The sequence below is a fragment of the Ochotona princeps genome, chromosome 1 (genome assembly GCF_030435755.1).
Source record: "Ochotona princeps isolate mOchPri1 chromosome 1, mOchPri1.hap1, whole genome shotgun sequence".
Classification (NCBI taxonomy): Eukaryota; Metazoa; Chordata; class Mammalia; order Lagomorpha; family Ochotonidae; genus Ochotona; species Ochotona princeps.
In genome coordinates this window covers 164,388,390-164,413,236 of record NC_080832.1, presented here as the reverse complement: position 1 = coordinate 164,413,236, position 24,847 = coordinate 164,388,390, and the positions used below count along the sequence as shown (strand labels likewise).

The 24,847-nt window shown below is 44.5% G+C and overlaps 1 protein-coding gene across 1 annotated transcript; it reads right to left on the bottom strand.

Moving 5' to 3' along the window:
- Positions 1-1,331: 1,331 nt before the first annotated feature.
- LOC101524448 (probable small intestine urate exporter) lies at positions 1,332-20,718 on the bottom strand. Its single transcript, XM_036493824.2, has 11 exons — positions 20,568-20,718; positions 15,033-15,223; positions 14,141-14,374; positions 13,970-14,057; positions 13,471-13,557; positions 10,897-11,015; positions 10,614-10,775; positions 4,312-4,444; positions 4,083-4,230; positions 3,182-3,272; positions 1,332-1,541 (listed from the first exon to the last, which is right to left on the bottom strand). Exons 1-11 carry the CDS (start codon positions 20,656-20,658, stop codon positions 1,407-1,409), a joined length of 1,479 nt encoding a protein of 492 aa, XP_036349717.2. The 5' UTR covers positions 20,659-20,718; the 3' UTR covers positions 1,332-1,406.
- Positions 20,719-24,847: the final 4,129 nt, after the last annotated feature.

Below are 24,847 nucleotides of genomic sequence, written 5' to 3'. Positions count from 1 at the left end.
GCCTCCTGCACCAGGTAAGTATTGTCCTTCAGATCCTAGCTCAGATGACACAGTGTGAGAGTGGCCCTCTCTCCACTCTCAAATTAGTTCATTTATCATTCACCTTCCTGGCCCAGGGCCCCCTACAATTGTCATTTGCACATCTCTTTCTGTGATATTTTTATTAAAATCATCAGTCCTCCTGAAGTGTTCAATCCCTTGAGGTTGCACTTGGTTTTGTGGTACGTGTCCATTAATATTCATGTAGTGTTTGCAGAGGGGTAGAGAAAGGACACCCAAGCTGGGATGACAGTGTGAAGGGAACGGGGTGGTGGGGAAGCTGGGATGTGCTCCCAAAGATACCAAGGATCTCCCCATAGCTAAAAGATGGATGTGAAACTACAGTACAGACAGCCAGAATAAAGTCAGAGTAAGGGACCGGATGCTAGAGAGACCTCCTGGGGGTGGCCTGAGCTGCACAGCCTGCACCCTGTAGGACCAGCCTTCTGAAAAGGTCAGAACCCAGTCCTGTGCCTCTTTCACTGGAGGGATCTTATCCGCTGGACATGATGAATTCATTCTTTTTAAAAAAAGATTTATTTTATTTTATTGTAAAGTGAGATATACAAAGAGGAGGAGAGATCAAGAGGAAGATCTTCCATCCATTGATTCACTCCCCAAGTGACTGCGGCAGTCAGAGCTGCACCGATCCAAAACCAGGCGCCTGGAGCCTCCTCCAGGTCTCCCGGGCAGGTGCAGGATCCCAAGGCTTTGGGCCATCCTCAACTGCTTTCCCAGGCCACAAGCAGGGAGCTGGATGGGAAACAGGACTGCCAGGATTAGAACCGGCACCCATATGTGATCCCAGTGGGTCAAGGGGAGGCCTTTAGCTGCTAGGCTACTGCTTCGGGCTTGACAAATTCATTATCATCCGTCCCTCTTGGTCATTCTTAGGCGCCTTCCTTACGCCAAGTCTCAGAAGGGCCCTGTATCCCCTTCTCACTTGATGGGACACAATGTCACCTGCTGATGCTGCCCACTGTTCCAGATTCTTCTTTGATGACAGCCTTCCTGGAGGGTTTGTTTCTGGATGTTCTATTATTCTTCATTCCTGTGGTTCTAGCTTTCTCTTCTGCTCTGTTGAGAAATGTGTCCTCTGGCCCCTCTGGCCCCTGGCGTGTTCACCAGCGTAACAGTGGAGAGAGTAGAGAACTCACAGGAATTCAGACAAACGAACTCATTGTAACAGCCTCTTCTACTCCTTGAAAATCTCCCGGCATGTCAAGCCTTCAGGGCTACAGAGCCACGGGCTCTCAGCAGACGCTACAAATGAGATCCGTTCTGGTTAAGTGAACCAATGGGGTGAACACAAAGGGGAGCATGTGAGCAGGAACAACCAAGGGCCAGGATCTTCTCATCTGGTTCACTCAGAAGTGAGTGAGTGTCTCTTCCTTAGCCCAGTCCTGCTCGTGTGCTTGGCCAAAGATAAGGTAGATGATCAGGCCGGTTATGTTAATGGCAGCTGTAATGAAGAAAACATTTCTCCAACCCAGTTCTGAATCCTAGAGACAGGAAACACCAAGTTACAAAGAGTCTCCAAACTCCCATCTATCCTGGTTCATAGAGGCTCTGGCTGCAGAGCTCACTGCCCCTCCGTCAGCCCTGCTACAGCGTCAGGCTCCTTCTGGCTCTTGGATTTTGCCAATGAGGTTGGTAGGCTAGCAATGGGAATGCTGCTGGCTCAGAAACCCACCTGTCCAACTTTTGCTGAATTGCGACTTTTCAAGCAGTCCTTCCTTGACCTCATTTAAGTTGAAATTCCACCTCGTGATGTACCCTGTTCTCATGATTTCTTGTCATCTACCTCCATCCAACGTGCCACAAACTTCACTTACTTCACTGGTTTTCTATTGGTTTCTTTTCCCGCCATACAAGTTTCATAAGAGAAGGAACTTTTGCTTTCCCAATTCCAGTGAAGCGGGCGCATGAATGAATGGATGTGTAATGAAGAGATTGGCAAATTACAAGAAAGAAATGAGAGCAGTGTGAGAATTTGTGTTTCAAACAATAAATTCCCTGACAACGTGTTAGTCAATGACAGAAAGGGAGTGAGAGCTTCAAAAAAAGAGAACAGACCTCATTTTACTAAAAAGAAATGCCATTTCTGGGACTGGCATTTGGTCCAGTTGTTAGGATCCCACGGGTCTGTCTGAATCCCACTTCAGGGGACCTGGGCGAGGGTCTTGGCTTTGCTCCTGATTTAAGCTGCCTGCTAATGCACCCCTGGGATACAGTAGATAATGACTCAAAGGGCTGAATTTCTGCCCTCCACGGAGAAGACCCAGACGGAGCTCCTGAATCCTGGCCCAACCATGGCTGTTGTGGACAGTGGTGGAGGAAGACAGCTGAGGTCTGTATGTCTCTCTCTCTGTCTTTCTCTCCCTCCTCATCTCTTCTTTCAAATGAATCAACATTTTTTAATAGCCTTTCAAAAATAGCCTTTTTTTTGTTCATCTACATTCACTTTAAGAGTGATGAGTGAGCGTAAAACACACCTTTCTTCACATCTGCATTAATAAGATTCTTGGGAAAAGCTCAAGTCCTCAAACAAATTTGTTGATTTTTGATTATGTTAAACACTTGGTTCTAGATTGGAATTTTATACAATTGCAGAAACAGAAACACTGTTCGGAAGAACATCTATACCAACCACTCATTAGCCCACACATGAGAAAATACTGTTCGCACACCCTGATACTCACTCAGCATCTTGCCTGATTCATTCTGTAAATATTCGTGGGTTTCTGTGCAGAGTGATAGAATCATTTTGCCAATTCATTATTTTAACACTAAAAGTCTAAATCCTGGCAAGCCCCTTGGTCCCCAGCAAACCAGGGTGCTCCCTTTCCATAGGAGCAGTGTCATGAGTTCTGCTAGAAGTTTTGGTGTTTAGCATGGAAATCTCAGCCTGTAGAACTCAGGAAGCACAGACGTGTAACCCCGAGCACTGCCCCTCACTCCACACGTGGGAGACTTCCCAAGTAGAGCCAACGGTGGGAAAGAGGGCGTGTCAAGTGTTTGATTCTTGAGTTTGCAGTTGAACCAGATGGAAAAGAGAACAGAACTACCCTTAATCTGATTTCTACGAAGTGTCCTCTAGCTTTATTTTTCTTATGACTACTCACCAGAGTAATGTTCTCACCTGACTGAGCAAGACTCCAGAGACGGTGGGAGAGATGGCTCCAGCTATGTTCACACACATTTGAAAGAGCCCCTTGAGAAAGCTGGTGTACCTGATGGGCAGGGGGAAGAAGAGGGACGTTCTCACATAAGCAGAGGGTCACTTTGGGACAGATTTCCGTTGGTCTGAATGTCTGTAATTGCACCAAGTCTTGGTTCAACTTGAACAAACTGTACTAAACAGTGAAGAGCTCAATCCTGTGCTGGACTGCGAGGCATCCGAGAGAGGTAATCTATGTTAATTGGCTGATATTGTTTATTGTTTGTGCAGATTGATGGTTTTCACAGGTTTATAGATTTGCTTGTTTATTGCAACTGAACCTGCCTCTGTAGGCTTCTATGGGAGCATAGAGGGACTTCTGTGGCATGACAAATTTTCTTTCTGAGCCCAAGGTATCACAGACCACATGTCTCAGCGGTTCCTGTCCCAAAGATGAAGTGTGATGTTTGCTGCTGCCCAAGACCCTGGAACTACGTTTGGAATCTCAGTCCACTCTGCAAGCACCTGCAGTGGGGACGAGGGTTTCTGCTATGATCCTGTCTTAGTCCTTCATGTATACGAAAACCCTGTGGTTTCTCATGACTGTTCTGGCCCCAAGTCCTCAAGAGAGATGTGTGCGTTTCCAGCAGCTGAGCTGTGAGCAGAATTGCCAACTTCTCCTTTTACATCCTTTTAAGTCTTCTTTCTCATCCAAGTTCACCCTGACGGACCAGCTCCAGGTCCCCTGCAGGCATTGTTTACGACTAGGACCAGAGCTGACATTTCCTGTGGCTTGTGGTACATCTCCCAAGTTACCTGGGTGTCAGATTGAGGGTCACTGGACCCGCAGTGAGCCCCTGGAAGGAGGCAAAGGGATCCCTACCGAGGAGCAATGTCCATGAAGTTCACAAGCGCTCCCGATTGGCTGAAGCTGCTGAAGACAGCAGACAGGACCAAGAAGACCATGGTGGCACCTTGGCTGGATCTGACCCAGTGCAGAGACACAAGGACGGCCGACGAGCCGAGGACATCTGGGGTGCAAGGACACACAGAATGAAGGGCAGGCTGCCTGAGTGGCTCCCGATCTCCCCTGTGCCCAGCGCGCTCCTTACCTACAGCAGTGAAGAGCTTCCTGATGGTGATGAGTCTGAGGATTTTTCTGGAGAGGAGAAAATCTGCCAAGAGACCTCCCAGGATGATGCAGATCCAGCCAGCGACAAACGGCAGTGCCGACAGGATCCCACTCTGAGGACCAGGGATGAAGTGAACAGGTGTGCCATGCCCACCCTCCAGGACACAGCTGACCTCAGATGGGCTGACCACATCCCCGGCTTCCCTTTATATAGAAAGCTCTGGTGATGGGACATCCTGGCTAATGAGCTAGGGTAACTTTAGTGCCTGAGGGAACATATGCATATAGCTCACCTTGCCAAAAAAGTGAATGTTGGCTCTATAGAAGTCCAAGATTCAGCAGAAAATAGATGTTTAAAAAATCAAAGCCAGCAGAGAAACAGTCAAAGGAGATAAACAACTTAAGCCAAAACAGATATAAATGGCTCCTAAACATCAAATATTACAAACTCACTTATAACGAAACACTAGCAAAACAACACTACAGAGAGAGATCAGTTTTCATGGACCAAGCTAGCAAAAATTTGCAAGATTTTTGGCATGCTCTGTGACAACTTCTCCTCTCTCTCTTCAGACACACATACATAGAGAAAGGTGCAATTCTCAATAAATGTACAAGTCTATAGGGCATTCTGCCTTTGATTCAGCAATCTGATATGCAAAAAATTATTCATAGGCATAGTAATGCTGATGCATGAGAAATGAATGAGGTTTTCACTTGCAGCACTGCTCAAAAACTAGCAGCAACCCAAACACCTGTCGTAAGGGTCTCGTGATTGGATACAAAAAGATCTTCATGACATATTTAATGGCAAAAACTGAGTGGGTTGGAATCCCAAAAGTTGTAGAGAATAGAATTAGAATGTAAGTGTGATGTAAAAATACTTTCTTATACCCAAACATAGCTTTCTTATGACACACCTGTCTGTGTTTTGAGGTGTCCTCACATACAAAACACATCAGCATATGCAGTCTATACTGCTTTATATAAAAACTGGAAAAATAAACATGACTATTCATGAGTGCTTGCATTCTTAAAAGGAAATAAAATGCAGAATCTAAAAAAGTTATTCACAGAGTCGGCCAAGAGAGCAGGACCAATCAGAAATATGAACGGGAGTAGGGCTTTTCACAACTGACTTTCTAAAGATGTATTTTTTAAAGAATGCATTTGAAAAGCAGAACCACAGGAGGGACAGTGTGAAATGAATCTCTCTGCTGCTTCTCTTCCCAAATTGCTACGATGGTCAGAATTGTGCTAGACCAAAGCCGTGAGCCTGGGCCTTCTTCCAGGTCGCCCACGTGGGTACAGAGACCCCAAAACATGATCCATCTTCTGCTACTTTCCCTGGCACATTAGCATGGAACTGGGCTAGAAATGGAGCAGCCAGAACACGACAAACCAGCACCCCTGGGGGAGGTCCACACCGCAGATGACGGCTTTACCCTCCACACCACTGAACAGCCCTCCACTAGCTCACTTTTTAATATTGTTTTGAAATTTTGAATTTTATTAAGATCATTTGCATCTCTAACTTCACATTTTAAATCTGCCAGGATCAGAGGACCATCGTGCGTAGAATACAAACACATCATTAAAAGGAGCCATCCTCACCTGGTTCAATGGATCATTCATTTTACACATGAGTAGCTGAGGCCATCGAGGCTCATGTGGCTTTGTCCAAGGACCTTGGGCCTCACGTATCTTTCTCCTCCTCATCTTGGGTTTCCTTCCTGGTCCCACACCAGACACAAATCACTTGCCCATACAGTGAGGTTCATGGTAACTATCACCCAGCCCTATTACCTGGCTTTTCTGGTCTTGCCTTGCCCTGAGTGCCTGGTTGGTGAATTTTGTTTTCTCGCTGGCTGAGACCCTGAACCCCTGTAGGAGACAATGGACCACTTTTCTGTTCTGAGGCTCTCTGATCTCAGGACCACTGGCTCCTGACCCCCCATTGAGAAGGTCAGCTTTCTGGTAGCCTCTGAGCACAGCATAGGGGAGCTCTCAGTAAAATGCTACATTTTGATTACAGAGGTGAAGATAGTTAACAATTCCCAGGCTTTGTGGTCTGTCACTAGCAACCACACCATCTGATGTCCTCTTTGCCACTTGTCTTCTGCAGGTTAAGCTACAACTTGCAACACTGGCATGCGATGTGGAGTGCTGGCTTGATTCGCAGCTGCATTGCCTCCAACCCAGTTCCTTCTCGTGTATCTGGGAAAGAAAGCAGCAGAAGATGGGTCAAGTCCTTGGGCTCCTCCTCCACATGGAAGCCCTGGATAGGGTCCCAGCTTCAGCCTGGCCCAGCCCTACCTATTGCAGCCATCTGGGAAGTAAATTTGTAAATGTCACCTTTTTTTTTCAAATAAACAACAATTAATTTCTTTAAAAAAGACATCCCTGTGGCAGAAGTTAAAAGGCTCCTGTTAAACAACCAGAAAACCTGTTCATTCTGTGAGAATTCAGAGAACGGTACAAAATGTTTAATTTTAAATGTCCATAATTTTTATGTATGTCCTATTTGGGACTCTATGTGCTATTTTTAAATTTTTATTTTACTTCTTTTATTGTTATTATTATGATCATTTTAGGATATAGTTCCATAGACCTTGGGATTTGCCTTGCCCTCTTCCCAAGTCCCCTCACCCACCACTAAGTTCCCCTGTGTTATTACTATAGAATAGTTCTTAATAAGCAGTCAAATGTCCATCATTGCTGGCACGGACAATGGCGGTATCCCATTGTCAAAATATAGTAAATAGTTTCATTGGGAGTCTATCTTTGATCTGGAAATAGACATGCATACTGCATTGTATCCTCACACCTAGATATGATAGTCTCCATTACAGTAACTATACATTCTCCTTAAATGAAAAACCACAATACAAAATCAACAACAGGAAGAAAAATAGAAATTTACAATGCCATGAAGTTAAATAAAATACTACTAGATATGATAGTCTCCATTGTACAGTTACTGTACATCCCATTAAATCAAAAGCTTTACAAAACAAAATCAACAACAAAAAGTTAAATAACATGATACTGAATAACTAATGTGTCTCTGAAGAAATGAAAAAGATCAAGAACCTTCTTGAAGAACATGATGCTACTGTATGATCTATGAGTCAGTGAAGAATTCAATGAGAATGTGTTTTGAAGAGATGTAACAAAAAAAATCAAAATCCATAGAGTTTCCGCTGATCTTCATTGGTGAGATGTGTCTCCTGTAGGCAACAAATAGATGGGCTTTGTTTTTTAATCCAGTCCACTAATCTGTAAGGTTTGATTGATGAGTTTAAGCCATTTACATTCAGGGTTAATATGAATGGGTGGTAATTTGGTTCTGTTATTTTAGCGATGGAATGTTCATTGATTTAATCTTGTTGTTTTACTGGGATGTTCTTCACATTTTTCTTTGGTTTTGGTGGGTGCTATTCCTTTTCTATGTAAAGAGATCATCTTTAGCAAAAGGCAAAAGATTTATAGGATCTGAAGAGAAACCAGAGTATAAGACAGAACATCTTTAAGTATCATTTGTAGGGCAGGTTTGGAAGAGGTATATTCTTTAAATTTTTCTTCACTGTGCAAGAATTTCACTTCATTTTCAAAGACAAAGGAAAGTTTTGCTGGGTACGTTATCCCAGGCCGACAATCTTTTGCTTTTAGAATCTGGGATATGTCACTCCATTCTCTTCTAGCCTGTAGAGTTTCCTGTGAGAGGCCTTCTGTGAGTTTAGTTGGCATTTCTTTATATGTCAGTTGATGTTTTTCATGTGCACATTTAAGGATCTTTTTCTTTATGTTCAATTGAAGAGAGCTTGATAATCATGTGTCTTGGTGAAGATCATTTTTGATCAGGTCTGTTGAGAGTTCTCTGCCCCTCCTGGATATTGTTTCCCAATTCTTTCTCCAGATTAGGGAATTTTCCCCTTATTATTTTATTAAATACACTTGTAAACCCAGCTCCTCTTTCTGCACCTTCTGGAACTCTCATGACTTATATTTGGCCTTTTAATAGTGTCTTCCAATTCTTGAATACTTTTTTTTTGGCCTGATCCAGCTCTGCTTCCAGCTTTTTGTTTGTTTCCCCCTGGTGACAGGAAATATCTTCTAATTTTTAGATTCTTTCTTCTGCCTCCTCCATTCTATTCTGGAGACTCTCCGTTGTACTTTTAATGTGCTCTACTGTATTCTTAAGTTGTGATATATCAGCTTTCATTTGATTCATTTCCAGTGTGACATATTCCTTGAATTCCTTGAATGCCTGCTTTACGTGCTTCTCATTGTTGATACAAAGTTTTATTATAAGTGTTTTGAATTCTGTATTTCCTATTTTCTCAATGTCTTCTTCAGTTAACTCTGAGGTTTGCAAAGGATTTTGCTCCATTACAGGGGATTCTTTAGTACTATTCATTGTGCCTTTGTCTCCTCTTTTGTTCCTGGTCATTGTACTTCTAGTTATCAGATTCATCTCCTTGGGGCAGGTTTCTAAGCTGTGTCACCCACGGGTCTACAATTCCATTTTACTTAATGCAGTTGGTACGTGGTTCTTTGTTTGCAGTCACTTGTGCCACTCCCTCCAGGGAGTTCCAGGTCTGGGTTCTTATGTTAGATTTTCACCGTGGTCTCCATAGCCCCAGCTCTTGCTCACCACTCCCCTCCTCCTGTGATACAGTGTTGAGACTACACTTTTGTCTGTACAACCCTTCTCCCACTTCTTGTTGAAGTAGGTCCCAGGGTTAGAGAGACACCAGGAGTTTATATAGCTAGGTTGTTGTTGGTGTTGATTTTGCTGGAACCTGCTCACTGTTAGATCAGAGGGCCAATGGACCTAGTTTGAACTGTGCAATGCCATAGTTGGTATTATTTTCCTGTGGGATCAGTGCAATGCACTGAGCTCAGTGAGTTCTTGTCAAGCTCAGTGCATGCACAGCTCACTGTTACCTCTGCAGTCTTAAATTCTTTGCCACATCATAAGAAATGGTGCTTGATGTGCCACTACTAGAGTTTTTGATCTGCTGGCTATCAGGTCTGAGGGCTACCCGGACCTGTCTTGGGTGGAACCTGTAGGATATTGCAGTTCATTGAGTCAGAAATGAGCTCACTCCCTTTTTCCCTATATTATTATTTGTTTGCAGTCACTTGTGCCACTCCCTCCACTGAGTGGTGGCCAGTACAATGCATTGGACTTAATGAGTTCATCCCAGCTCAGAACGTGAGCAGCTCACTGTTGTCCCTGCAGTCTCAAAGCCTTTGCCACACTGTACAAAATGGTGCCTGATGCGCCACATGTGGAGTTCTTGATCTATTGGCTGTTAGCTCTAGGGTTTACCTTGACCTATTTTGGGTGGATCCTGTAGGATGCCCTGTTGTTGCAATTCACTGTGTCAGAAGTGAGTTCGTTTCCAGTTTAGTGCATGTGCAGTCCTGTCCCATAGCCTTTTACTCCCTACACAGAACGGTACCCAATTCGACTCTGTTGGGGGTTTCGGCTGTGAAATCCACTCAGTTCCTTCACCACCTGTTTAGGAGCTGCAGCTCTATCTCTACTCCTGGTCAAATGAAACAGACCAGCAGAATGGGCAGTTCTTTGTCTGGGTTTACCTCCTGAGCTCCTGGTGAACATCTCTTCCCACCTGGTTGCTGGTGGGGTTCCGGCTGCTGATGCAGTTCAGATCACTGCTTGCTGGATGGCACTGGGGTATCAGTCACTGCAACACCACACCATTGTGTCCACTGCTTTCCTGTGTCTGTCAGCCTCCAGGCACCCCTCTGCTGTTCTGTCCTCTCCTATTTCCTGTGCCCTCTCTGCTTCACACTGGCTAATGTTTCTCTGTCTGTTTAAATGTGTCCTTACCCTATTCTGCCATGTTGATGCTCCCTGTATGTCCTATTAATAATGTCTTATTTTCAGTTTAGGCTGTTGATGGGTTTTCATCAGTTTTCTCAAAGGCAGAATTTCCTTTGTTCATCTTTTGTTGTTATATCATCAGAGGAATATCCTGCAACCAAATGCTGATTGAAACAAAGGTAAAATCTGTGTACGGTCTTATAGAAGTATGACATTCTATGAATACCAACCTGAGCTAGGCTTCCTCTAATTTGATCCAGTCAATAGTAGATCATGTTAAGAGCAATCAGAACCAAGTTACCTGGGTTACGTTACCCACCTGGGGATCCTGGCCTAAGCCCCAATCCTGTGACCATGGATAAAAGAGAGAACTGTATAACAAAACATTGAAACGGAAGAGCCAGATGAACTGTCTTTGTACTCACATCTCTGACGTTGGTTTGAAGCATAGAACTGATGTATGTTGGCATGTATGCCATCACTATTTGCAAGGTCCAGTATTCACAAAAATGAAACAGTAATATGGCCCACAGTGGCAGCGATGTGATCATAGCTTTAATGGGAAGAGACCAGTCTGGCAAGCGATCCTGAAAGAAAGCACCCATCAGTATCCCTCCAGCAGAGACAAGAGCTCTGTTCCAACGCTCTCTTCGGTGAGATGTGCAGACACAGAGCCACAGGGAAGTGGAAGGAGAGGGCCCTGTGTACCTGCTGAGCCAGTGATGCTGCGATATATCTCTTCTCATCAGCACTGATAAAGGGGTGACTCTCAGGGTCGTTGTAAGCAAGAGGAAACCAGAGAAGACAACAGGCACAGCCAATTCCACCTGGAGAAAGAGGATCCCGTTGGAGTTCTTCAGCTAACCTCTGCTTGGAGACAATTCCTGAGGTTAAAAGAATGGCCCCTACACTCTACTCCTCCCTGCAATTAGCCTTTCTATAGCCCTATGACAAACAGAAAGACTCCCCTTCCATTTGACTTTGACCTTATCCTTATTACCTGCTTGTGCCAATGCAATGAGATATCCCAAATTCCTGCATTAAGAACAAGTACCCTGTTTGTTTATTTGTTTTCTGGGATGTTCTGGTCTTGGGGGTAACATGCCCTAGCTATTCCATTGACCAAAGCAATGCAGAGACACCCAGCTGTGCCACAGAACAATGAGAGTCAATAACCACTATTTTAAAGTGCTCTTTAAAGCATAGCAAACTGTCAGTGGTTCTTACTGCGTCTGCCCCAGCTGTTTGAAAATACCCACTAGCACGAGTACCTATCCGAAGCCCTCCCACTAGACATGCTTGTGCAGTTTCTTCCCTTGCGAAAACCATTGGCGTCCCTTTCCTTCCTGGAAGCTCTGAGAGTTCGAAGCCATAACCTTAGTATGTAAAATTAATTACCCAGTTCATGTCTAGACACAAAATGGGATTCATACTCTGAAAACACATTTTCTTAAACATATAAACCATTACACTGTTGAGAAACGCAGTGTTATCAGCTTTGAGTGGAAATATGACACTTCTCAGAATTCTCTGTTTTAATTGGACCGGCAGGTTAAGCTGCCATCGGTGACACTGGCCTCTCATGTGAGCATCAGTTCAAAATTCCTCCTGCTCCACTTCCAATCCAACTTCCTGCTAATTTGCCTGGAAAGGCAGCATAAGATTCCCAACAAACAACTGGAGATTCGTGGCACATACCATATGATGAAGACCTGGTTGAAAGATCTTCCTATGAAGTGCCAACCAAGTGGCTTTGCCTCCACCTACAGACATACAGTCTGTGGAACTCCAAGGTCAATTGATGTTTGGTGCCCTGCCAGTTGGCATCAGAGTTCTGCAGTGGATGTTTGCTTAGGGCTTTGTCCTGAAGATGAAAGTGCTCTCTTAACACTCTTTCCTTGCTCACTTTGTGTGTCAATAAATAACTGTTTTTTTAATTAAGAAAAAAAAATGGGTCTGACCCATTGAGGTCATTTGGGGAATGAACCTTCTCTGGTGGTGTGTGTGTGTGCGCGTGTGCATGTATGTGTGTGTGTATGTGTGTGTGTACGTGTGTGTATGTGTGTGTTTTGCTCTCCTTGTAAATCTCCTTTTAAGTAAATATATAAGTAATTATTAAATTCCATTTTTAGACTCTTGACAGAAGTAATCCATTTTGCTAAATTTTTAAGGATATAGCACTGCAAAGTCACAGTTTTGTCATCCAGGAACTTTTATCTCTCTCTCTCTATATATATATATATATATATATTTATTTATATTTATATTTATATATATACATATATATGTATATTATATATGTGTGTTTTCCTTTTTTCCTTTTTTCTTTTGTTTGTTTTTCTTGTTAATTTTTTTCTTTGCCATCAAAGAGCTTAAGCAAGTGGGAAGAGTTAGATATGAAAATTAGCAATGTTGTTCATTAGGATTGAAGGGTATTAATATTAATTCAATAATTACCTAATGAGTTTATATTTTGTGCGTACTTCTCACTGGTTCTCAAACACTTAGACACAGTTAGGCATTCTCTTTGAATGATTTTTCTGATCTCTGAAGGTTGATACACTATAGCCATCAATCTCCAAAGATCTTTTGTTGTGGTGAATATATTAACTTGATGCTACAGATTCCATTGATCGAAGAAGACAATGCCCTAATGAAAAGTTAAGCAGAGTTTAACTTGGAGAATCAGGCAGTTTGCAAGTAGGAGGCTAGGCTTTGTAGTCCTGACACACTGAAGCGGCTGGAATTCCATGAAGGGAAGACATTGCTTCTGGAACATTCCAAGTGGCTTGGGATCTTTCTGTGTGGAATCTTCCCTCCTAAGCATCGCACGATCTGCCCTGTCCTGCAATTCCCCTGATGGATCCTCCAACCACTATTTAACCTACAATTAGGCCACATGCATACAATGTGCTGGTTGTTGTCGTCATACGAGACATTTGAAAGAATGCGTTATATAAAAAATTATGCTCAACACTATAGCCCCATCAAGATAACATTTCCAGTCTCTTTGAAAGAAATTTTCCTAGAGTTCTTTCATTTCAGTTTAGAAAGGGGAAGGAATGCTTTGATGCCTTTAAAAGTCCTAAGGATACTCCGTGTGTCATTTTACAACACATCCAACTCACATCATGATTAACTCTGACATGACCAGCATTAGTAGTATAAACACCTGTATCGATTAGGATTTGGCTAACCATAGGCAAGTTTGGATGTCAGAAATTGCATTCAACATTGTGTCTCATGAAATAAAATTCTGAGATTCAAAAGGTGCAAACTCACCAAAGATGTAGAAGACATAAGGCCATCCAATGGTCTGGCAAATGAGACCGCCTATGATGAATACCAGGAAGGATCCCAGCATCCCCCCTGAACAGAAGAGGCAAGGATGGGTTAGACGAAGGACTTGTATTGGTTACCTGCATGCTTCCTACGAAGCTGAGCTGTGCAGCACTGAAGGCGTGAGCCTCAGGGTCACTGTCTCAACCCAGTTTTGGCTCACTCAGCTCTGTGATCCTCAACAAGCTGAGTTCATTTGTGACTCAATTTCCTTGGGGGTGAAATGGAGATTATGTTTCATATAGCTCAAGTATAAAAGTAAAATCAATATTTGTAAAAACCAAGAATCTCTGGTATACAGTAAGCATTCCATTGTGAGCCAGGCTTTCAGCAAGTACTATCAAGACAACAGGGCTGGGATGGAAGATGTGGGTCCTTCTGAGGAGCGCTGCATGCAATCTCTTGGACAGTGGGCGTTAGGTGGGCACAAGGAGTCGATTACCTGATGCAGCAATGCTGATGAGCTGACTCCTCTCCAGCGGGGGAGCCCATTTGACCCAAATGGAATACTGACCTGTCAAAACCGTGACCTGGAAGGGGACATCCCATTCTCAGACATATGAGATCATTCTGGAACCTATATTGCATGTGTACATGGATAATATCTTGGTACCTGGGCTATGCCTTGAATGACGCGGACGACAATGAGTGCAGCCACTCCAGCATCAGCTGACAATGGGATGAGGAGGGTCAGGACCGAGGAAATAACCAAGCCAGCACCAACCACGTACTTGGCTCCAAACACTCCAGCCACGTAGCCACTGGGAAGTGGAGCCACGAACGAGCCGTAGTTGAGGGAGCTGAGGATGATGCCCTGGGTTTCAGGGTTCCAGGCGTATGCTGGGGCCTAGACAACAGAGAAGCTCACTGTCTGTCTTTGGCTGGAGAGCTGATGACTTTCATTGTGAGGACTTGAGGGACAGAAGGAAAGATGCAGTGAGGGTCTTTCTAGTTCTCTTCAACTCCTCTACTCAGCTGCATTTAAACAGACAAATGTAGGCACAACCTTTTTCAGTGTCTGACAAAAGTCAACCATCCAATTGAAATGTAACAGAGACTGAAATACAGAGTGTCTTTAAAAAAAGAAGGCGTTGCTGGAGGCAGGCCTTTGGTGTAATGACTCAGATGTCTCGCGTGAGAGCTGCATTCCATGTTGAAATGCCTGGGTCTGAGGACACTCTGCAATTCCAGCTGCCCGGCCAACATGCTGGGCCCTTACCACCATGCATGAGATCCAGATGGAGTGATGTTCGTCATTATAGAATCAAAATGTATGTCCACTAAGTGGCCTGTTTCCCTCCCTCAGAGTCCCTGGTTACAATCATAGGTCCCAAGTTGGGTTGTTACTCCCTTAGATTGTCTGTTATGTTCTCACATTGCTCCTGACACATAATTTATGCTTAATAAATATTTGCAGTGAAATGAATCACACTCTCTTATAAAACGTTCCTTTCCATCAAGTTATTATGAATCAGAGAAAGGGCCCTCTGTCTCTCCAAACTTACTATGGCCTGGGATTCCTCCTGAGTTGCATTCCAGTCGTCCTGGGAGTAGATGGAGACATTGGGCTGGCTCTGCAGGGCTGTGTGGTTCACCATGGCTGTGATGGCAATGCTCAGATTCATTTGTTGGGTGTATATTGAGAAGTTACAGATATGCAAGACGAAGGCCAGCCCGTGTCGGACTGAACAAAAGCCTGAGAGGAGAAGACACACAAAGTCTCCGTCAGGATGATTTCCCTGATCCCACGTAAGTTCAGAAAGGGAGAAGGCTGGTAATTTTGTGTGTACCAGAAACACACACACACACACACACACACACACACACACATACAGATATTACTCCCCTTGGACCAGCTCCCTGGAGATGAGGTAGGAGCCCTCTCCCAAGCACTGTTCAACAGAACCCACGCCCCATCGGCCAAAGCAAGCATAAATGAAATTGCTTTCCAGGTGGGATCGTGGGGTAAACTGACGAGGATGGGAATAGGAAGGAACTGATCAAGGACTTGGCCAGGGGCAGAGAAAGAGAGAGAAAATCATTGGGAATGGTCCTCGGGTGCCTTGCTTGGGGCAGCTGGGATAAAACCCACATTGATTTAACTTGGTAGAGGATTGGAGATGAATTTTGAAAGACAGGCTGGAGTTGAAAGTATTTCAGCTTTGTCATAATCCTTCCAGCTAAGCTTGCACACAGTGTGCCAATGCGTCCTCAAGCTCTGGAGTCTTGCTTGTGACTGAGGAAGCTGGCAGGGTTGGTCTGTCCCTCCGGAGAATGGGGCATCATAGATGGGGCATGTGCTCACTGTCCTGGATCCCACTAAGAGGGACCAACACTGCATCATTCTGTGTGAAATATTCTTGCTGAGTTCCAGAAATTGACTTTTGGTTGAAATCCAGGGGTGCTGAACTCTACGAGTGCAAGTGAAAAAAAATCAGCTAACATATAAAGGAATGCCAACTAAACTCACAGGAGACCTCTCACAGGAAGCTCTACAGGCCAGAAGGGAATGGAGTGACATATTCCAGATTCTAAAAGCAAAAAATTGTCTGCCTGGGATAACGTACCCAGTGAAACTTTCCTTTGTCTTTGAAAATGAAATGAAATTCTTGCACAGTGAAGAAAAGTTTAAAGAATATACCTCAGGCCCGGCAGCATGGCCTAGCGGCTAAAGTCCTCACCTTGAACACTCTGGGATCCCATATGGGCACCGGTTCTAATCCCGGCAGCTCCACTTCCCATCCAGCTCCCTGCCTGTGGCCTGGGAAAGCAGTGGAGGACGGCCTAGAGTACTGGGACCCTGCACCCACATGGGAGTCCCGGAAGAGCTCCTGGTTCCCGGCTTTGAATCGGCGCAGCACCGACCGTTGCAGTTACTTGGGGAGTGAATCATCAGACGGAAGATCTTCCTCTCTGTCTCTCCTCCTCTCTGTACATCTGACTTTGTAATACAAAAATTCTTAAAAAAAAAAAAAAGAATATACCTCTTCCAAACCTGCCCTACATGGGATACTTAAAGATGTTCTCTTCACAGAGAAGAGGAATAGCACCCACCAAAACCAAAGAAAAATGTGAAGAATATCCCAGTAAAATAACAACAGAAGACTAAATCAATGAAAAACTCATTGCTAAAATGTATTTTTGTAAATGGCTTGAACTCATCAATCAAATGACATGGATTAGTACACTGGATTAAAAAACAAAACGCATCTATTTGTTGCCTACAGGAGACATATTTTACCAACAAAGATCAGCAGAAACTGTATTTTATGGATTTTGATTTTTTTGTTAGTTTCATCACTCCAAAGCACTTGCTTCTGATTAAATTCTTCACTGACTCAGGGCCTGTCGGCATGGCCTAGCGGCTTAAGTCCTCGCCTTGAAAGCCCTGGGATCCCATATGGGCGCCGGTTCTAATCCCGGCAGCTCCACTTCCCATCCAGCTCCCTGCTTGTGGCCTGGGAAAGCAGTCGAGGACGGCCCAAACCTTTGGGACACTGCACCCGTGTGGGAGACCTGGAAGAGGTTCCTGGTTCCCGGCTTCGGATCGGCGCGCACCGGCCCGTTGAGGCTCACTTGGGGAGTGAAACATCAGATGGAGGATCTTCCTCTCTGTCTCTCCTCCTCTCTGTATATCCGGCTTTCCAATAATAATAAATTTTTTTAAAAAAATTCTTCACTGACTCATTGATCATACAGAAGCATCATTTCCTTCAAGAAGGTTCTTGATCTTCTTTTTCATTTCTTCAGAGACACATTAGTCATTTAGTAGCATGTTATTTAATTTCATCTTGTTGTTAATTTCTATTTTTTTCTTCCTGTTGTTGATTTTGTTTTGTGACTTTTCATTTAATGGGATGTATAGTAGCTGTGTAATGGAGACTATCATATCTAGTAGTATTTTATTTAACTTCACAGCATTGTAAATTTTTACTTTTCTTCCTGTTGTTGATTTTGTTTTGTGGCTTTTCATTTAAGGGGATGTACAGTAATTGTGTAATGGAGACTATCATATCCAGATGTGAGGATACAATGCAGTATGCATCTCTACTTCCAGACAAAGATGGACTCCCAATGACACTGTTTATTATATCTTTACAGTAGGATGCTGGACTCTCTGCCACTGTCCATGCCCTCAATGATGGACATATGACTGTGTATGAAGAACTATACTATAGTAATGATACAGAGGAACTCGGTGAGGGGAGACAGAATTGGAGAGGGGATAAGAGAAATCCAAGAGCCTATGGAACTGCATCATAAAATGATAATCATAAAAAGAAGTGAAATTTAAAAAAAAAGAAATGAAAAACATTTACATTTTCTAGAAAACTACATTGGAACTAAATATTATCACATATTTAATTATTAAATTACATGTAATTACATTGTCATATAATTTAATTAGCTTTATATAATTATAGATAATTCATAGAAAAATTTTCCTTTATGTTTCCTCATCATTAGCATATGTTTTAAATCTTGTTGCTCTTATTTTGTCATGACTGATCTCTGCCTGCCTACTTGACTGCCAGTTTGTTGTTTCACTGCCATGAGTGACATGTTCTTTATTAAGGAACCATCTCATGTGTGTGATTTTCATCTCAGTTTCTTCTGTGATTTGAGCCCACTGTATTTTCTGCATTTAAGCTGTCTATTTTGTTCCTTCACACACTGATCTCAAAGTTGTAGACTCAGTGACTCGGATGCAAAATTCACTAGCTTTTATTTATCTTGTGCAACCTTTGCTTTCCTCCCATTTTCACACTCATTAGGTTGAATTTTCTGAATTCTCCATGACTTTCCCCAAGGTTTGGGTCCATGTCCCTGATTTGACTTTGTGGTTGTAATTCCACCTCTTGCTCTTTCCGGTTCCAACTGTGGTGCTGTGGTGACATTACTGCTCTCCTCATTTAGATATAAAGAAGGCCTTCCATTTCCCTGCTGGTGGCTCTGGTCACAAGCCTGGGGCTGCCTGTCTTCTGGGCTGACTTAGCTTTGTTTCTTCATTGTTCTGGGTCTGAGATCTGGCTGCTGTGAATTGGAGATAGGGCTGGTGGGAACTTCCTCCAGGAACTGCTTCAAACCGTCCACACATGACTATATTCTAAATAAATAAGGAAGGAAGCTTCCCCTGAAACTTCTCTGTACCACCTCTATTGCCATGGCCCACATAGTGTCAGAGGGGCCAATTCCATGTAGGTCCACTGCTCAGCTCGATCGCTGTGTAAGTAGGATTCCATTAAACTCCAGCAAGAATTTGAATCCTGCGCAGTGCAGAAACCTGAAGACAGGAGACCTCCCTTTGCTTCCCAGGCAGTTGCTGGCACCCGAGTTCAGATCATCAAGGGTGCACATGGCATATTTGCCTGTGACATCAGCACACCCTCCTAAAAGCTATCCCCTTTAGGAGCCTCTCATGTGCTCTCCTTGATATCCTAAAGGTAGCCAACCTGACTGGACCTCTGCAGCTTTCCAACATCTATGGAATCTTCCAGTCTCTATAGGATAACTTCTTCGTTGGGTTGGTTGTTTGAACCTAGACAAAGAAGCTCATGGTCCCTCGGGGAATGGCAGTCAGCCTCAAGAATTTTTAACCAGTCCCCATACAAATGCCATCAATCTTTTACAAAGCCCAAGGGCTCAGTTATTGTCCCTAAGGGTCTCTGGAACATGATGTCACAAATACTTTCATGGTGTAGCCAGGTGATGCGTATCTAGAGGGAGGGGTCATTCCTCCACATTCAGCTCTCTCGGGGCCTCAGGAACAGCAGCATTAAACAGCCAGCGAGGACCCTGATTCCCTGAGAAGGTCCCAACAGTGCTTTGGGAACCAGTGTGTGGCCGTCTGATGTGGAGAGTGGCAAGAGGGCAAGGACTAGAAAGAGATAGGAATAATGAACTAATGAGACTATCAGCAAGGTGTGTATTCCTGTGTACTTGTATGCAACACCTGGAGATGCAACAGAATAACCTCAGGAGGTTTTGAGGAGCCGCTGGGGTCCTGCTTATTGATGGGGGTAATACTGTGTCCCCGCCTCAAAGTTTGACTTTTCAGCATAGTGCCATTTTTTAACAACAGGCATTAGAAAAGTTGCTTACAAAGATGTCGCATGATTTAGCTGAAGTTCCTGGGGTGGTCCCCAGAATACTGAGCAGAACGGTGGGGCAGATGCCCTTCAAGACTGTGGCAGAAGCCAGAGAAGCCGCCTCTGAGTCCCATCTCAGATCAAACGTAAATGAGCATGCTAGAGAGTAGATTGAAGAGTGGTAGTGTGAGAGGTGTGGCATGAGTGTTATCAGCAATAGCTGATGTTTAGAGGGGGTTTATTACATGAATTGCTGTTCTATGTGTTTGTATTTCAACTCATTTTGTACCAGCATCAACTTGCTGCTATTAAGTAACCAATCCTATATCACTAGCAACCTATTTTTAAGATGGGAAAACAGAGAAAGTGGCCTCTAGAACCCTTAGCAATGGATGACACTTTGAACTGAGGCCACTGGAACATTTTCCCTCCTGGGTCAAGTGGTGATTCATTGCAAAACGCATGTGGGCATGCGTGTCTTCTGACTTCTTCGGTGGATGAAATCAGAACACTTCTTCCTCAAAGATCTGCGCACTTCCCAACATCTGTGATATTGACTATTTTCAAAGTTTGGTTAGTGCTTCTCTTTTGAAAGGCATGATCTTTTGAAAATGCTACATCCCAAAGAAATTAAAAGAACAGTATGCTTAAAGTCATTAAGAATTGGATTTAAGGTGAAATAAGATCTTTTGTAATTTTCTATGGCTGATGATAGACAAGAACACATGTCTTTAGCAGCTGAGACGAAAGGGCAACTTCTATGATTTGGTTGAGAAGAAAGCCCTGCTCTTTCTGATGCAGATTGGGTGTAACATGAGCAGAGGGCTTTCGGGGGACATGTTCTGGACTTTAAATCACCTTCTATATCTTCTGTAAAAAGCTGCACTGCACAAAGGGAGGCCGTGATGAGCCCAGCTTTAACCACAACCAGAGTTTTCTGCATGATCTTACCTTTCCTGGCGGACTGCTCTGGGGTCGTGAATAAATTGCTCTCATTAGAGATACCTCCCACTGTGGGCTTCACGTCCGCTTTAGCACACATGCTGGTCCTCTCTTCCCAGGGACTGGCATTTACCTACTGAGATGATAATTTTAAAAGTGTAAAAGCAAATATAAAGAGAAACATGCCCTAGATCTCAGATGACATTGTCCCAATTCTTCTTTCTAAGAATTAGGAGGATACGCTCTTTGTTGGAGAAAACGCTAGATTAGGATTCAAGAAATCCAATTTGTCACCCCGGCTGATCAATGTGTGGCCTGCGATGGTTACTGCGACCTTGGGTTTCAGTCCATGCCTCTCTGCAACAAGAGGGGTTGGTCTGTATTGCCTTCATGAAGCAAGACTCCTCTAGTTCTGCGTTTCTGTGTCTCAAAATGAATATTAGTATCAACTGAGCATGAAAATCACAAAGCTTTCATCAGGAAAGTTCCTATAGATTAAACTACCAGAAAAACTGTAAAGAAATGCCTCTCTCTCCCCCTGTCTCTTAAATAATTAAATAAACAAAATAGTTTTAAAATAGGGAGAAGTTCATTACAACATATCAGGTAAGCAGTGGTATTTTTTTTAAAGATTTATTTATTTTTATTACAAAGTCAGATATACAGAGAGGAGGAGAGACAGAGAGGAAGATCTTCCGTCCGATGATTCACTCCCCAAGTGAGTGCAACAGCTGGTGCTAAGCCGATCCGAAGCCGGGAACCTGGAACCTCTTCCGGGACTCCCACGCGGGTGCAGGGTCCCAAATCTCTGGGCCGTCCTCCACTGCTTTTCCAGGCCACAAGCAGGGAGCTGGATGTGAAGTGGAGCTGCCGGGATTAGAACTGGCGCCCATATGGGATCCCAGTGTGTTCAAGGCGAGGACTTTAGCCGCTAGGATACGGTGCTGCCGGGTCCTAAGCAGTGGTATTTTAAAAACTTCAAGATAACAAGAAGCCAAAATGTAGAAAAATTCATAAAAAGTGCAGAACCATCAGAAAATGATATCAATATCAATGTAGAATCAGCACAGGAAGATGCGCTCTGCTTCACCGTCGAGCACACACCATCGCGCGCATTGGGGGGTGATCGGAAGGCACAAGATCGCTCTCTGTCTCTCCTGCTCATCACTTTGCCTTGTATTAGCTGGAACGGGATGAGTATGAGAGCGCCCGGAGGCGTTCAGGCTGCGCCACTTCTGACTCCACATCCTGCTACCGCACATGGGAAGGTAGTGGATCCTGACCCAAGCGCCCAGGTTCCTGCCATTTGCGCGACTTTTAGTTCCAGTTTGGCTGAACACACACATATCTGGTGAAGGGAAAAAGGTGTCACATCCAATGCAGAGTAATGAGAGAAAGCACCGGAGAGCAATTGAGGAGGCACCAGGAGGCTGGAGGCAGAGCCAAGAAAAAAAGGCTGAGAGGAAGTTGCTGGTTTGGTTTACTCTGCTCTCAATTCTGCCAGTGCTCAAGGCAAGTGCCGGGGGGATCCCTGCAGGGTGACCACTCAGAGTGCTTGTCCTCCGAGGTGGGGTGCACGGGTGTGTGTACGTGCGTGCATGTGTGTGAATTCTTATGTCTGTGCATCTATGCTGTGTGTGTGTGTGTGAAGGTGACTGTGTGTGTGTGAAGGTGAATCATGCCTCACAATGTAAAAGCATGAGGCAGGAAGTGTTGGCTTGAGGCCACGGAGCAGGGTATCACAAGATGCTGGAATGTTCTGATACCTCCCCCAGCAGTCCAATCTACGACCCTTTGAAATCCTTCCCAATGGAGTCAGCATTGGCACTTAACGATGCCAGCATCCAATGTCAGAGAGACTCAAGGGTCCCTGTCGCCCACGTGCAAGACCAGGGGATGCAGTTCCTGGCTCCTGGCTTCGGCTTGGCTCAGCTCCAGCCATTGTGACCCCTCTGAGAGTGAATCAGCGGTAGAAAATCTTCCTCTCTGTCTCTCCTCTTTGTATATCTGAATTTCCAATAAAAATAAATTTTTAAAAAAGAAGACCACTCTATTCCAACAATGGACATTGCTTTGGATTTTAATTCAACTTTCAGTCTGTTCATTTATTTTTAAATATCTATTTACTTGAAAGCATGTCAGAGAAAGGGCAGAGAGAGAGATCTTCTATCCATTGGTTCACTCCTCAAATGGTACATTTCAATCTAAGTGAAGCCGAAGCCAGGAGCCAGGAGCCAGGAGCCTCTTCTGAGTGTCACACACAGGTGCAGGATCCCAAGGCTTTGGGCCGTCCTCCACTGCTTTCCTAGGCCACAAGCAGGGAGCTGGGTGGGAAGTGGAGCAGCCAGGATTAGAACCAGCACCTATATGGGATCCCAGCACTTGCAAGATGAGGACTTTAGCCACTAAGCTTCCTTGCTGGGCCCTAGAGTGGTCTTTTAACTCTGAGAAGGAAATTGAGGCTGGCACAATGGCTCAATTGGCTAACCTTCTCCCTGCAAACTCTGGAATCCTATATGGGCACCAGTTCCTGTCCCAGCTGCTCCACTTCCCATCTAGGGGGACCCTGTACCTGTATGGCAGACCTTGAAGAAGCTCCTGGATCCTGGCTTCAGATTGGTTCAGCTCCAGCTATTGTAGCCATTTGGGGAGTGAACCAGTGGATGGAAGATCTTTCTGTCTCTCCTCTGTAAATCTTCCAAAAAAAAAAAAAAATCAGACAAATCTTCAAAGGAAGAGACTGGTACAATGGAGGAAGTGGATTTTCTGCTGTAGAATAATTTGTTTATTTCCATATCTCAGGATGGTTGTTGAAATTAAAAGGATGGTATCAGTTATAAGAATCAGTTGTAAACTTGCAAAGGAACCCATTTGCCCTAGGAATTGGATCAGTTCAGTGCCTTCCAGGGCACCCACAGCTGGGTTCAATGACCACTAGTACATAAACTTGCCAACAAACATTTTTGGCTCAGTGCCTTCCAAAGCACCCACACTGGGCTCAATGACCACCAGTTCATTGAGAGGTTCTGTAAACATGTGACTGCCTTAATGAATGCGATGCTCCGTTTTCACAGCTCTTTCTCCTGAAGGCCCGATGGCTTAGTTCTGAGTAACTTGGTACCCCCACACCCACCTCCATGTAACGGTGTGTCACATAAGAGAGTACAGACACGACAGTGGTCCCATTGCGTTGTACGGCCTGGTGATGTGGCCATCTTAGCTTGTGGAAGTGCACACTGTGGAGTTCACACAGTAGCCAATGTGTCTCTGAGCACTGCTCTCCAGGATTAAGCCACATGTGACTGTTGTTACAAGAGAAGTGCTGGGCAGTGCAGTAACCAGACACAATGACTTTCCTGGAGCCAGTGAGAGCAGTGGAAACGGACTCTGGAAGGTGAAGGCAGGAGAGGGTGTTAAAGGCAAGGGATGCAGACATGAGCGACTCAGAGAGACTCATGTCCTTGTGGTCACGCCCCAGGAGGCAAGCACCGTGAGAAGCAACATGGAAGAATGGCATTTGCTGTGAAGAACACCCAGGAGCAGCACTGACTGAGTCACCAGCTTTAGGAAAGGAGGGCTACTGCTTGCCTTGGTCCAACAGTCCAACTCCGTCACCTGTTCACGTTCACAGGAAGTTATAGCTGAGCTGAAAATGGCAGTGAGGTCAAAGCAGCAGCAGGGCAAGAGGGTGAGTGGGATGTCTTTGAGGGGTTTTGCAGTGGAAGTTAGTCCAGGTGACCTAAGAAGCAGTAGAAACTTCGGGAGTCATCAGCCTTATCTATCTTCTTCGAGGTCAGCTAAATAAGAACTGCAAAGAAACGGGGCCAGTATTCTTGTCAGCTAGTTTCCCACGTGTATTCCTTGTCATGGCTATCTGTATGTCTTTCTTCCGGATCAAAGCATCCCTGTTCCCAGCCAGTCATCAGTTCCAGGTAGGGTGAAACTTTACCTTCCAATGCTGTGCTGAGCCATCAAGAGCCAAGGGCCACCTCTGGCAGCCTCCTCTTGATAAACAGCTGCTGGATACTACAGCTCCCACACCTGGTCCTAATTCATCATCATGAACTCCTTCCTAAAGTCAGATTTCTTGTGTCTTGATTTTTCCCTCTGACATAAGTCCATCGGATGTAGAGCTGGCATTGTGGTGTAGAAAGTAAAGCCACCTATTGCAGTGCCAGCATCTTATATGGACATGGGTTCCAGACCACTCCTGATGCAGCTCCCTGATTATGTACCTCAGAAAGCAGAAGACAGCCCAGTGCCTGGGCCCCTGCACCCTTGTGGGGCAT

Excerpts from the sequence above, each read along its gene's own strand:
- LOC101524448 (XM_036493824.2), bottom strand. The coding sequence starts at position 20,658 with ATGTGTGCTAAAGCGGACGTGAAGCCCACAGTGGGAGGTATCTCTAAT. Across the intron at positions 4,445-10,613 it reads TTCAAACCAACGTCAGAGAT|AGTGGGATCCTGTCGGCACT; the intron begins GTGAGTACAAAG and ends CCTGGTCCTCAG. Across the intron at positions 1,542-3,181 it reads CTGGAGTCTTGCTCAGTCAG|GATTCAGAACTGGGTTGGAG; the intron begins GTGAGAACATTA and ends TCCTGTCTCTAG.